We start from the raw sequence: 15,027 nt of genomic DNA on the forward strand, positions 1-15,027 counted from the left end.
TAAAATTATATGAATTTGAGAAATTAACATCGGCAATGATACGCTGCTTGTTACAAAGTTCGAATTTGAATGCTAATTGATGTGGATAGTTAACTATTAGTCTTATTTGAGTTATTTCTCAACCACTCCCGGCCCTGGCAGCTGCTAATACTTTGTAGGCCCATAGTAGTCCCACGTTCATGTTTGCTTTTTGCCGGGCTCTACACGGTTACCAAATCCTTCGGCAAGAGGGCAACGGACCCAACAACTAGCAAATGCCAAGTATCAAACACTCTGCATCGGGCTTCCTTCTAATTTCTAAAACAAACGCTGTGGTGCCGTGGAATCTACTCGAAGCATAACAGAGAACTTCTGCGAGAGACGGGAAAATGGAAGAACTGAGAAAGCTGGAACAAGTACAGGAAACACTGTCATTTATGCAATCGCGAGGCGTTGTTGTTTCATCTTCTAACAATAATGACGATTCTAATCGCTTTCTCGCCAATCTCATCCTCCTCTTGGTAGTCAATTTTTTACCTGCACTAGCACTTCCCTCTGCTTGCTTCTGCTGTTTTCCTTTTATACTGAAAGAGAATCTAACTGAGTTTCATGCGCTCAAGGTACAACCGTCCGGAAAACTCGACATGACCGAGAAGTGCAGCTTGATTTTAGAGTACGTGCCGAAAGTGAGTGAAATTTTTTTGTGATTTCATTCCTCTTGCTACAGGTCAATTGGTATGTTTACGTTGATTATTATTTTTGCAGCTTTCAGCTTCGTTTCTCGAGGAAGCATTGCCGCGTCTTACTCAGGAAGGTATGTGAATGATTTTTTTTTTCCCGCCTCCTCGCATTAGTTTCATGTAAAGCCTAAACAGTATTTATCAGACTTTCACTTTCTTGTAGGCACTCAAGTAAATTGTTTTAGAAGTGGCTTTGTGAATGAGAATGATTGTGGTGAAGTTTTGGTTGGACTTGATGGTATGCAGAGGGCAAATTCTACGCTTGAGGATTTTGTAAGCACCTCCCCCCCCCCCCCCCCCACCAAACATGTTATTTTAGATTCATCAAATACCATCTGGCGAGCTGAAACTTGTTATTTTTTAATGAATTTGACTTAATCAACAGTGCAGATCTTATTTTATGTTTCATGGAATGGATGCAAACCATCCACAAGCAATTTTCAAATATCTGCCTGTGCTTTCATTCACAGAAAGCTATATTTACCAGGTAACACAACCTGCTCAAAAGTATGAACTATGATAATCTTTTCAATAATATGAAAAACATTTCAAAGTATTTTTTTGAATTTTTGTCGAGATGGTGCTGAGACTGTTGAATTATTATTGCTGCAAAACTGATGTTAGGACCTTGTAGAAGTGTATAAATTTCATTCATCTATCAGGCATTGGCATGTTTCTCTAGAAGGCATATGAGCCTCGCCTGATCTTTGTGTGCTCTTTTTCCTGCTATATTCTTGCCTAGAATAATTTTTTTTTTTTAATAATAAACTAAAAGGAATTTGCACAAGTTAGCATGAGTTTGCCGTGTAACTTCTTCGCTGATGCCTATTTTATATTGAGCTGCTAAGTCCTTTCTGTTTTATCATCTCTCAACAGTTGTGGTTTTCTTAGTGCAGCTGGATAGTCTGAATGAGAAGATTGTTAATATGCCAACCGATGGAGTTACTGTTTCCGAAAGAGGATTTCAGGAGGTAGTACCAAGACCATCGGGGGCCATGACTATTATAATCTTGTAAATATTTAATCAATTTTTACCTAATGAAGGTAGTACTATTTTCAATGCAGAAAGCATATGAGAAACAGGTTTCTAAGTTAATAGATATATTGAAAAGTGATCCGTTCAGACCTCTTGTGAGTTTGCTTGAACGGCATGGGCTCTTGACAGAGAGGTATAATTTCTCGCTGCCTGACTCTACTGTTTTTAAAATGAAACTGCTTCTCAAGTCCGGTATAAATACAGTTAATCTTGTCTTTGCTTCATGGATCAAGGATTGTTGAAGAATTTAGATGCGGAGAAGAGTATTGGGCTTTGGAGAGAAAGCTGTGTTGTGCACTGATGACAAAAAAGGAGGTACATATGACATTGGAGTCGTTTTGAGAAAAAGAATTGATCATTTTCATGCTAGCTTTTTTTCTTTACTCGTGTCACCATTTTCTCCTGTTTTTCGTATCTCTTGAATTGAAGGTATTTTCTATTTAGGATATCCCTATACTTATGGGAAGTTTTTGTGGATTCTTTAATTATTGCTTTTCTCTATTAAAAAAAATAATAAATAAATAAAATAAAATAAAAAAAGACGAAGTTACATTATATGCAAAACATATGCATGCTCGAGAATAGTTTTGTCCAGGTTTTCGTTTAAAGATACAATTTTTTCTCAGATCTCTGTCAAAGATGTGATGGGGGCAATTCATCTAAAGTCATTTGATTATCGGGTGCTGAATCTAATTTTGTATCAGTTGAGAGGAGAAGAGGTAATTTTCTTTTGCAACTTTTGTACGATTTTGTATGAGTTTTAACTGCGCTTTTCTAAACTCATATAACATGTTAACACACAAGTTTATCTATAGCTTTTTTGTTCATACTTTCAAAATTGTATTTGTTCCATGAAGCTTAAAACTACAAAACAAAAATATGACAGCTACTGTCTGTCAAGATATTATATGTTGTTTTCTCATGCAACTTGAAAGCTTTGGCCTCTTTTACTCTTGTCTGCTTACGTTACTTTTGAAAATTGTTATTTTTGAATCTTCATTTACAAGAAGTTTCTTGAAAGCATCTAATTCAAGTAACTTATTTATTGTTTGTAAGATTGTTTTTTCCTCAGCGTTTGAACTCATGAAAACAGCTCTAGCACTTCAGTAGTGCACTAAGCCTGTGACTGACACATTCTGACATGACAGTTATGAAGCTGCTATTGTGATTTTTAGTGTGACATATTATGTGTTCAATTATTTATTGAAATCTGCTGGAACCAGTGTATTCAATTGGATTAAATATTTTTTCATTGAAGCAACTGTGTAGGTGAACGACTTGCACATGGAATTTCTGTCAATATCAGAGTTTTTAGTAGAAATATCTGATGATCTGTAAGTATTTTTTCTGTGTATCTCTGTCCACACACTGCAATTCCATGTGGTTATGCTTTTCGTTGAATAATTAACATTTACTGCAATTATTTAACAATTACGTGGCAAGCATTATGTTATTTTCGCTCAGTCCAAGTTCCATGATGATGCTGTAGGTTTGACTATGAGGTTAGTTCATGTTGACAGAGTTACAACTACTAACAACTGTTACACATTTTATTTAGCCTTATTCTGATTCCTAATTATGGTCTTCTTCTAGGATGACGTTTTGGAGAATAATTTCAACATTTTGCGAATGTTTGTTAGAATATATGGACCAGCAACAGCACCGACCATGATTGTAAGCACACCCTTTTGTTCAACTTCTTTTTAGCCTTCCCCTTAGTGATAGAATAGAATCATAGATCTCTCACCACCTCAAATCCCTTCTATTTCAAGGGGATATGTTGTTGAGTCAGGCTATTTGTTAGTACAAGATTAAAATTCATAACTTTGTCGGTGACTTGAGAAGGGTTTGCGATTATGATTTTTCTATTATTATTTTGCCATTGAGTTTCTTCTAAGTTCTAATATTAAAAAGTAATACTTCTTCTTTTTTCTTCTTTTTTTAATAATTATTTTGTCTATAATTTTTTCTTTCTAGGCAAAATATATTACTGAGTCTGAAGAAAAGTATAACAGACTACTGAAATCTTTGGACCCCCAGCTGTCGTCTAACTACCAGAGAAGATGCGAAGAAGCAACTAAAGAGGGTAATTTGTTGAAATTGAATTATATGAAATCCGTCCCTCTTCTTCTCTGAGACCATTGTTTATATTTTGTATTATGATTGTCAGGTGGGAAGATAACCGGGCATCCTCTTGGAACATGGAGTATACCTCCCTTAATAGTTGATGAGGAATCATATAGATACAACTTGTTAAATATGAAATGAATGGCGGTACCAATGGATTGATATTTTGGAACTTTATTTAATTCCATTTCTAGTTTAATAGGCAAAGCTTAGTTTCATCTAATGGGAAAACCGGAAAAGTTTTAATATCAGTTTCGATGTGAGGATTGGAGAATATATCTTGATTCGAGCTTACTTAGAATTTATGTGCAAGATTGGCGTGTAATTTTTTAGGGGATGAAGCAGTTAAATTATCAAAAAAAAAAAAAAATGGTGGAATGTTCCCCCATGGGTTTTTTTTGGTAAAGGGATCCTAAACGGCCGCAAAATCTACTGTTTTCATTTAATTTAAACTGAATTTTCAAATTCAACTTGATAGTTTTCTTCGTTCTATGCCTTCCAGCAACTGAATTACAGATTTTTTTTCCTTTTTGATCGCTTACTAAGACCCAACTGGTACTAACAATCGGTTCTCTCTTTGGTGTTGATCTACATTTACCGATCTACTTATCGAAGTTGATCAGATCAGATAGCCAGCCCTCCGGCCGCGCATAAAATTCCCAATCAGTAGCTTGGATGGATGGCGGAGTCTCCAAAATGCAAATTGGGGTGGGTGTTGGCGCGAATGAACATAAAATTCTTGGGGGGTCAAAACTTCTGGAAATTGAAAGGTACCCGAGTGAAACGACTTGCTGATTGCTCCACTACTTCCTCTTGAATCTGAGTTTCAATCGGATCCCATTATCCGAGATTGCTTTGCTCGGAGCAGCAGTGCAACACTAGTTGACGCCGAAGAAATTGATCGGCTATCAATCAGCAGCTCCTAAGACCAACCCGCTCACGAGTGAGTTACCCACGAAGCAAGATCGTTTTATCGGGCAATGGTAGTAACTATAGTATCCCGTTAATTATGATCAAAGTTCAAACAAAAATATTTCTCAATTAGAATAATTTTAGGTATGAATTTCGAAGTATGAATCCAGCAGTAGCCGAATCCGGATCCCCGTCCAGTAGTCCAAATTAGTCACCGACGGAGCGGAACACTTAGAAGAAAATAAAAAAGGAGGATTGGCCGAGATTAAAGAAACTAGCAAACTAAAAAATTCACGAGAAACAACTGGTATTATTGTATGCACCAATCGCCATTTAGCTAATAAGCCCGTGGATTTTGAGGTTCCATTGGCCGAATAAATCAATCAATCAAACTCCCGGAGGATTATAGACTCGAATCCATCAGTATGAATTACGAAACGTTTTCTTTTTCAAGTGAAATCCCCTACCATACGAAAGGAGTCCGTTGGACAACACGGCATTCTCGTTCAATTATAGGCCTTTTTTTTCGGTTGCCCATGAAGCTAATACATGTTTGAACCGTGAAATTTAGATGTATGCTGTAATTTCTTTGATCCGTTTCTCTAAAGAAGAGCAAAATATTCTCTTCAGAACCGTTCAAACACAAATTTGATATATTTTGAACTCAAATATTCGTACTGCATTTGAATAATCTCTATATTTAGCATTTACTATTTGTACGACTAAATTAATATTTAAATAAGGGTCCGCCTAACTTACATTCAACGTAAGTTACGCTCAGCCCGTCCAATTTCATATAGCCCCCCTATACTCTATACTATTTATATTTTATTTATAAATGTTATAAATTTTTTGAAATGTAAAATTTCGTTTAACCCCCTTATACTCAATTTTATTTTATTAAAACCATATAATATGAATTCGCCCCCATAATTTTAAATTCTCAAAATAACCTCCATTTAATTAAAAATATAATTATTGTTAAATGAATTATAATTATAATTATAATTTTATTATAATCATAAATATTTTTTTAATAGATTATTGTTATTAAAATAAAATTCTGTTTAGCCCCATCTACTCAATTTTATTTTATTAAAACCATAGAGTATAAATTCGACCCCATAATTTTAAATTCTCAAAATAACCTCCATTTAATTAAAAATATAATTATTTTTAAATGAATTATAATTATAATTATAATTTTATTATAATCATAAATATTTTTTAATAGATTATTGTTATTATTAATAACAAGAATAAAAAGCATTATAAATTGTTAATAATAATAATAATAATAATAATAATAATTAATGATTATCTAACTAATAGTAAATATATTGCTAATGCTACCTTCGACTTTAAATACTCATTATCGGGTTTCAAGAGACCAATGAATGATAATTTCTGTCAGAATTTTAAGCTTGACCCAATAAAAATAATTTTGTATTTAAAAAATAGAAGCAAGAAAAATGTGTTTACATCCTCGAATGTGTAACAACTTAGCAAAAAGCACTTAAAAATGACCGTTTAATAATGAGATGCCTACAAAATCATTATTTATGAAGGTAACAAAAAAATCCTAAAAGTACTTGAAATTAAAATGTATAGAAATATAAAAGAGTCTCCTATATAAATATAGACTCAGTGTTTATTCCATTTTATTATAATCATAAATATGTTGATTATCATTAATTATTATTATTATTACTAACAATTTAATAAAAATATTATTAATTATTATTAATAGATTAATTAATTATAATATTTTTTATTATCGTTATTAATAATAACAATAATCTATTAAAAAATATTTATGATTATAATAAAATTATAATTATAATTATAATTATAATTCATTTAACAATAATTATATTTTTAATTAAATGGAGGTTATTTTGAGAATTTAAAATTATGGGGGCGAATTCATACTCTATGGTTTTAATAAAATAAAATTGAGTATAAGAGGGTTAAACGAAATTTTATATTTCAAAAAATTTATAATATTTATAAATAAAATATAAATAGTATAGAGTATAGGGGGCTGTATGAAATTGGACGGGCTGAGCGTAACTTACGTTGAACGTAAGTTAGGCGGACAAAGAAGCAAGCACTTGCTGTTCAAGATAAAAATGATGTGTTGCCTAATTGTCTACCTTTATATATACATATATAAAAGGTTTTGTTACATTATATGTAACATTCACCACACATAAGAATTGCATCCAACTATTTAAAATAATTTCACAATCAAATAACTTCTTTTCACTTTTCTTGTCTCCGTGCACGAATTATATGCGGTCGCTTGGATTTAATACAATCCTAGGCTTGTCAACAAGGTTTACAACAGCACTGGTACAAAACATTATTTATTCTTAGAAACATGGTAAAGAAATAAATTCTGTTAATATCGGAAGGGCTCAGGAATCAGGACTTAATATAATGGCGACCACTCAAATCCTGAGTCTCTCTCTTTCTTTCATGCACTAATCAAACCAATAGTTCATAATTGACTGCCAAAATCAACATTCCTATTCCTATAATCACAAAATTTATACATTTCATACAAAAAATCGCAATAAATGAGAGAAAAATAAAAGTACTCCAAATATTTTATTCTGATTATTTACCGTATCACAAACACAAAACTGGAGTCATCGGCTGATGCATGCATGGGAAGCCACGCGCCAATGACAACGCACATGTGATACATACAAAGAATGAAAATATTGATATTTCACACTTACACGCCATTTCTTGGTTCTTTAAACAAAGCTTAGAATATGATTACGATTACTAGCTAGCTGGTTAACTTACTGTTGCTTCACGAGTCGAGCAAAATTATTAAAAACAAGATCATGATGCAAAAGTGTACCCTTTACTGATCAACTCAGTGGAAGCTGCAGCAGTGCAGCTTGCGTTTCTTGTATCGTATTCATAGCTTTAGCTGTTTGTACGAACACTGGTTGCCCAGCTGTTCTGTTCTGACGGGCCTTCACTCTTCCTAAGCTAAAACTGGTAATGTTTGTTTTAATCTGGCACTAAATGCTTTTTTTACATTGATAATGGCTATTAGATTGGTAATCATGATGGTGACTGTGTCAACGACTCTAACATTGCTACGGAATTTTTGTTATTTACTAAATATTTTAATATGAATTTTATTACAGCGCCTGTTCGGTCTCTGTCGAGAGGTCCATTATTGAAAATTTGTTACTTAGGAATCAGCTAGGATCTGACTTGCAGTATAGATATCTGGATTCCAACAATTTTATGATCATAAGTAGCACTATTCTACTGTATGTATTTATTTAATTTTAGTAGTATTATATTTATTTAGTATTAATAATTATTAATAATAAATAGTGTATTATAATAAAATATTAATTATGTACTATATTATTAATAATAATATTTCTGTCGCTTATCTATAATTTTTAATTTACATAATTAAAATTAATAAAAAAATTGATTTACATAATTAAGAATATTAATAATTATTATCATTAATTCATATAATTAAAGTTAATAATAAAATAAAAAGTTTATTTTACATATATATATTTTGTTCACTTTGAAATTAAAAACTATAATTCTTTAAATAAAGGTAAAATTATAATTTGAAATAAATTAAAAAAATTACTCCACGTCAAGATAAAGTAAACACATAAATAAGATTTTAATTCCTATTTTACACTTATATCATAGTGTAAATAAACAACATACTCTCACTCTACACGCCTAATCATAAGATCCCTACTTCTCATGATTCTCCACTCTAATATGAGAAGTAGTGTTTATTACCAAATAAATGGATATGTTATTACAAATTATCATTATGTTTTCCACTACCTTAGTTTTGTCAAAATTTTGGTGGCGTTTGTTTTTTGTCTGAAATCTGAATAGACCTGAATAAGTCTGAATTCTGAATAGGTCTGAATATCTGAATCTGAATAATATGTTTGTTTTTTCGTATGAATCTCGGAAAATAAGTATTAAGTTGGTTGTTTTTTTCAACTTAAAAAGCTGAAAATATGTACTTTTACATTTGTATCCTTATTAAATTTGAATGTCAAATAAATAATATATTAAATACCGTAATATTTTAACATTTATAAGTAAAACTATATTCAAGTGAATACATAATTATTTTGGAATTTTAATATATAAAATACCATAAATTTTAAATTTTATCGTATATAATATAAGAAAAAAAATAGGGATATTTTTATGTGGGGTGAATATCTATGGGTGAGTTTTGAGATAGACATGAAAAATAAATTATAAAACAGAGATATTTTTGACATTAGCAAGTAATTGACTTAATTCAGATTTCTCCATTAAATAAAAAGTCAAAAAAATTAGCTTATTTTATTAAGTCAAAATTATCTAAAAAGTCTCATTAAGTTATAAAAACAAACACCTTTAATTAACTTAATTAATTAAGTTAAGTCACTTTAAGTCATTAAGTTAAAAAACAAACGCCACCTTTGTCTAGTCACCAAAGAATTCTAAAAATGTTCCTGCACTAATTTTTTGTTTTTCTATTAACAAGCCAATTCATTAAGGAAAACAAAGCCTTTAATTGGGTTATAAATATTAAATGTTAGATTTTGTAAAAAAATATTAATCATGTAATAAATGACACATCATATGTCCTATTATTTGAGATAAAATTTATAATAAAAATTTAGAATGTCTATCATCACTCAAAATTTAAAGTTTAACATTTAAGATTATAATATGTGAACTTAATGAAGCACTTTGGGTCTCAAATTTAAGATACAAGCCAATCAAAAGCTTTGTTTCCAACCACTCAACCAAAGCCGAGTGGTCAAGACCCTATCTTTACAATTGTAAATGCATTAGTTTGAGCCCCTGTAATATATTGTGAGAGTTTAATTTCTAATATCACGTTTGTTGCAAAGAATACCCCATCTATTTTTTTGTCATATTCAAGGGCCGGGAAGTAAGTGCATCATTGGCCCTTCAAAACTATGATTACATGTCAATAGTGAACACTTGTAATTCGTAGACGTAGTAAAACATCATTAAATAAAAAAATAAATAAACAAAGTAGATCTTTTGTCATATTTTTTTTAAAAAATAAAACAATTTAAAATGTCTAATAAAAAAATTTTCCCCCTTTTTATTGGGCAGGTGCAGGCAGCAGAATCAATATCTTCTCAAAAAATAAATAAATAAAGGTGGAGAAATCAATATAGCTGCTGCTTCTTGCACTTCTGCAAAAGCAATTGGCTCTAAATTAGAATAGTAGGTAACGTAATAACTGATTAAAAAACTCACAAGTCATAAGGGATAGGGAATTAGATTGTTCTTTCTCTTCTTCTTTTTTTCTTTTTTTCGCGTGTGTTTGATGAACAAAGAAGGCTGCCTAAAAAAGCGAAAAACTGCTTCTGCAGAAGCAGATATAAATACTTGTTTACTGTTCGTAAGTTTTTATATTTTATTTTTCTATAACAAAGGCGTTTTACTTACGATCAGTAACTGATCAGTGTCTCTGTTCTCAAACAGCTGCTGCTCTGCTGCCAGCTTGACTAACAATAAATCACAGCGACAAATCGGGAAACATAGAATTGGTAAACAAAACAATCCTTGGTCCCCACGATCTTAGAAAAGCTTCTCATCCAAGAAATTTTTCCTTTCATGCCTTTATCTTCTTTGGAAAAAATGAAATTCAAAAATTTCAAGCATTAGGTAAAGTATCAGCTTTTATCAGAGCTTTTAAACTCTCTGAATGGAGTCTCTGGGGGCTCTTATTATCATTATGACATTGTACTAAAATTCAAATTTAATTTGAACCGTGACATTTTATCACCGTTTTATATAATTTGACCCACCATACGTTTTATTCTCCATGTCAAGGCGAGTTGATCAATTATTATTTCATTGCCGGCTTCACGCATGCCGATGAGTTGCTAAACCAGTTTCTGCCAAATTTTTGCATGGCCATCCTGGCTAATTAATCACACTGGCATGTCAAGTCTAATTATTGTTAAGGTCACATCTTGTTTGAAGAATTATGGACAAATTGGCACTTGTATTCATATTTAAATAATTCCACAAAATGTGCCAACAAAGAGCATTTATGTCTTACAACGATGCATAGCTGTTTGGTACACCGCCCCTTAAATCAAAATTTTGTTAATTATTCATTTCACATAAATTTTCATTGTTGGCATTGTTAAATAATTTATATTTACAATAACTAAATAATATATCATAAATTGAAGAATAAGAATCAAAATTTAGGGGTTGGTGACAAGAAAAGAACTTCAAAACCTTGAATTTTTACAACAGTAGTGAGCGTGAAAGAATTTTTTCGACCACATATTTTTATTTCTTCTGTCTGATAAACTTATAAATATGTATGGCAATATCAAATTGGAATAAACCAAAAAAAAAAAAAAAAAAAACTCCGAATAATGTGTGTGTTTGAAGTCAACTCAGTCAAAGTCCAGACTCCGAAATCCGAGCACTGAACACTGAAAGCAAAAAAGTGAGTCGAATGGTTAATAAATGCTTTGAATTGCAAAACCACAGGGTTTGCTTTAATTTTTAACCCGAACCGCGACAACAATGGTTTCGCTTTCGACGCAGCGACTAATTAATAAGCAGAAGCAGAACCCTTGCTCTTTAATCAAATCAAGAAAAAAAGGAAATGAAAATGAAAAAGCCAGATGGGTCCTTTCTCTCGATGTGGATTCTACCAACAATTTGTTGTTCATCTTATGAATTGTTCCTTTCACTCTCTTATATTGAGGCCCTTTCAGCTTTCACCCACCCCACCTCCTCATTATTTATTGTCCATCCCTCCCCTCCCTCTCTTCTTCTTCTTTTGTTTTATTCAATTCAATCCACCCCACCGAAATAAAAATAAAAATAGCTAGTCAAATTAATAAATTCTCTCTCTTTATTAAATCGTTTGTTTTTTGCTTTGGCTGCTGCTTCTGCTGGTATATGAAACTTCGTTCACAGTACCATCAATTGGTCCTGCCTTGCTTCATTTCTTGCTTTCTGTTTTCTTTGGTCATTTGCATAAGATGCTTTCATAAATTAGTGTAATATGAGTTCACTTTGCTCTCTTCTCCTTCTCCTTCTCCTTTTTCTTTGCTCTCCTGTCTCCAGCATTTACCTCCCTCCACGCTCTCCTCGTCCTGGACCTCGTGTAAGCCTCGATCGACACATTCAAAAATATTTATATTTTTGTCACTTTCTGGCATGATAGGATTATGCATATTTACACTTTGTGGGTGTAGGGTTTGTTATTTGAAGACAAAACAAGGCTGGGTTCAATACCACCAAGCTGCCACAACAAATGCAACCAGTGCCACCCATGCATGGCGGTTCAGGTGCCAACGTTGCCTGGTCCAAAAGCAGCTCGCGCTCGCGCTCGTGCTCGTGCTCATCCCATGGCGTTTTACAATGACCCATCTTCGTTAACCAAGAAGTACTCTAATTACAAGCCGCTTGGATGGAAATGCCGCTGTAATGGCCACTTCTATAACCCTTAGAATTCAAGAAGCTTCAGATCATCATCAGATTGGTAATACTACTACCATTGGGTTTGTTTGTAAGCTCTGATAGTTTTATTTATTAATTTTCTGTAAATTTAATTAACCAGCATTAGAACTAGTTAACGGGTTTTAATTATTTTTAGTGAATGTTTGATAGTATAGTGTTAGTGCTCCTCGGATTCTTTGGGGATGGGGATGGGGTCACGGGACATCTTAATGCTGTCAGCATTAACTGTATACGTTCAAGTTTCATACGCTATTGTACAGATATCTGTAACAGATCTTTTTCAATTTCTTCATCGCATTCTTGTCGCTACTCAACAGGAATTTTCTGCTATGAATATTCTCCTTTTGATTCTGATTTTGTATTTGTTTTTTTTTCCTCCTCTCTTTTAATTGTTTGGCCCGGCTTCGGCCCTTATCTTCTTGGGATTTGCACGGACAAGGTCCATGCCATGCTTTGCTTAATGATACGAACAAGTATCAGAATCAATCTCTGTGACGTATTAGGTTTTCCCTAAAAAAAAAAGATATCCGGGACATGTTAATTGCTCAATGGCATCATGATGACTAAAATTAGAGGCGTGAAATAAAACAACTTGAACCAGATTGACTCGTGTCCGTAGACGTTCACTCGTTATTAGTACATTTCGTAATCCACCTCTCTATTTTTGCATTCTTTCCTTTTTGTGAGGAGGAAGCTCTAATACTTTTCTGACTACTGACTAGAACGCAATATCTCGGCACTTAACGATTTTGTTTTAGTGATCAAGGTGCAACTATTTCTTAATGTGGGCAACTTGGTTTTGTGAAGTGTAAAATCGTAATTGAAAGTTTCAACCTTCTGTTTATTTTGTACTAACTGTGGACCACCGTTGGTTCGGTAAAAGAATTAGGCAACAAATTAGGACATATTTTGTAAAAATAAAACTCTTATCAAAGAGAAGCAAATGAAGGCCTTTCAATAATGTTTGCTTGAAAATTAAATAAATCAGCTTTTGTGCAATCAATTAATTAAAGCTTTGTTTAGTTTTGTTTGTCAAACTACAATTCTAAAGTATTTTAGCAAATACTTGTAACTACTATAGAATTTTATTTTACAATTATTTTTTTCACAATGTCAAATAAGCCTGAGCATTTCCTAACTTTTCTCTTGTCACTAGGGTCTTTGATCATCTATCTATGATTCTTACTATTTTTAAGCAATTGTAGGGACAAAATTTTATTCTCACTCTATTGGTCCCTATTGCGGAGTTTACTAAATTCAAGTTAAAAAGTTAATGTAAAAGTAAGATTTGCTTCTACAAGGACAAATTTAGAGATTTTGTTACGTAAAATGAACAATTAATTACTAAGTAGATTGTTTTTGACTAATCAAACTACACAATTGTACTCTAAAGACAAACATGATGCATACCATTATTGTTGTTAAAATTTATGAAGAACCTAAATGATAAAAATTAAAAGGTAAATTTTAATTCTTTCCAACCTATACTGAAAATCCCGAATTTTCATTTATTCTCTACCATTATGAAAATATCAATTTATCTTATTTCTTGTTCAAAAAATAATGGTAAATAAGAGATGCATTGATGAAGATTTTTCTTTATCTTCTTAATGGTAAATGAGGATAAATCTGTATTTCAAAACTTTAAGAGATTAAAGATCGTCATTTTAGCTAGAGTAAATTGAAATTTACCTGAAGTTAAAATAAGGTTCAAGTTAAAAGGAGGACCTCATTGATTGATTGTGCACAATGGTGAATTATTTAAATTGACGTCAACATTAGGGACTTGGATATAAATTATACCTCAAGATTTGCAGATTTAGCCTCACAAAACAGCGTTTTGAAAAAACAGCACGCATTGCGCTGTTGAGCGTTGAGCTTTTTGAGTGCAAGAGAGAGAGTGTTCTGCTCCAATTTTCTGAACTGTTAATCAAACAAAACCCGCGAAGGTAATCACCTAAACAGAGCTCTACGCCATCATTGATATGTCCATCAATCCCTAATTGGGCGCTGTCTTGTTTAATTAACGGTCTTTGGAAATGATTCCTTTCCTTCGCTTGTTCCTCTGCAAGAAGTTTCTGTTTTAGGGCTTCTGATAGTTTCATTATATTTATTCTCATCAATTTTACTTGGATGGTATTTCATGTTTTAAATTTTTGTTTGATTTGATTGAAAGCAGGGTTTTTGCTTTTGAGTTCGGGGATCAGCTTTAAGGGATTCATTCGTCGGGCTTCTCTGGCAAACAGGTAAGTATCTGAACTAGTAGTTAACTCATATTGTCATCGGAGCGGTGCTTTTATTTTAGTTTTATCCAAACACGCTTTTACTGTGCTTTTAAATTTTTGGTCTTAAAATTAATGAATTTAAAGTATATTGTGGGGCTGCTAGATTTGTCTCCCAATTTTAGGTGCTGTTGAAAAATTGGTTATGGTTTCTTAGTTTGTACATTGATTCTTGCTGTTCGTGAAGCATTTGGCTTGTCAACACCACAATATAGTTGGATTTTTTGTTTCTCGGTATTTCAAGAAGATGAATCATACTTCTTCTCAAGCTTAAACTTCTGTGAAAGTCCTTTCTATGCTTATTGATTCTTTCATTATGTTTTCCGGTCAAATGTTTTTGTTGGATAAATTATTGAAGAGTTTATTAATGCAGATTCCTGCGGTGCGTCCCATCGGAGGTGTTGCA

At 32.4% G+C, this 15,027-nt stretch overlaps 3 protein-coding genes across 3 annotated transcripts in view; all 3 read left to right on the forward strand.

Annotated features, from left to right (window-relative positions):
- Nucleotides 1-185: 185 nt before the first annotated feature.
- Nucleotides 186-4,196, forward strand: LOC18037578. The gene is made up of 14 exons (XM_024180801.1): nt 186-500; nt 600-665; nt 745-793; nt 883-992; nt 1,105-1,206; nt 1,616-1,690; nt 1,785-1,888; nt 1,989-2,070; nt 2,382-2,474; nt 3,025-3,089; nt 3,245-3,257; nt 3,349-3,429; nt 3,733-3,841; nt 3,926-4,196. Exons 1-14 carry the CDS (start codon nt 369-371, stop codon nt 4,021-4,023), a joined length of 1,179 nt encoding a protein of 392 aa, XP_024036569.1. The 5' UTR covers nt 186-368; the 3' UTR covers nt 4,024-4,196.
- Nucleotides 4,197-11,718: 7,522 nt separating this feature from the next.
- Nucleotides 11,719-12,636, forward strand: LOC18037406 (EPIDERMAL PATTERNING FACTOR-like protein 1). The gene is made up of 2 exons (XM_006426298.2): nt 11,719-11,983; nt 12,075-12,636. The coding sequence occupies exons 1-2, from the start codon at nt 11,882-11,884 to the stop codon at nt 12,327-12,329; spliced, it is 357 nt and encodes a 118-aa protein (XP_006426361.1). The 5' UTR covers nt 11,719-11,881; the 3' UTR covers nt 12,330-12,636.
- A 1,546-nt stretch (nt 12,637-14,182) lies between these two features.
- Nucleotides 14,183-15,027, forward strand: part of LOC18036776 (mediator of RNA polymerase II transcription subunit 18) — a 3,969-nt gene continuing 3,124 nt past the window's right edge. Inside the window, exons 1-2 of the mRNA XM_006426300.2 lie at nt 14,183-14,288; nt 14,519-14,585. The gene's annotated coding sequence lies outside the window, so the exon portion shown is untranslated. The remainder of the gene's footprint in view (nt 14,289-14,518; nt 14,586-15,027) is intronic.

This window comes from Citrus clementina, unplaced genomic scaffold (genome assembly GCF_000493195.1).
Source record: "Citrus clementina cultivar Clemenules unplaced genomic scaffold, Citrus_clementina_v1.0 scaffold_7, whole genome shotgun sequence".
Classification (NCBI taxonomy): Eukaryota; Viridiplantae; Streptophyta; class Magnoliopsida; order Sapindales; family Rutaceae; genus Citrus; species Citrus x clementina.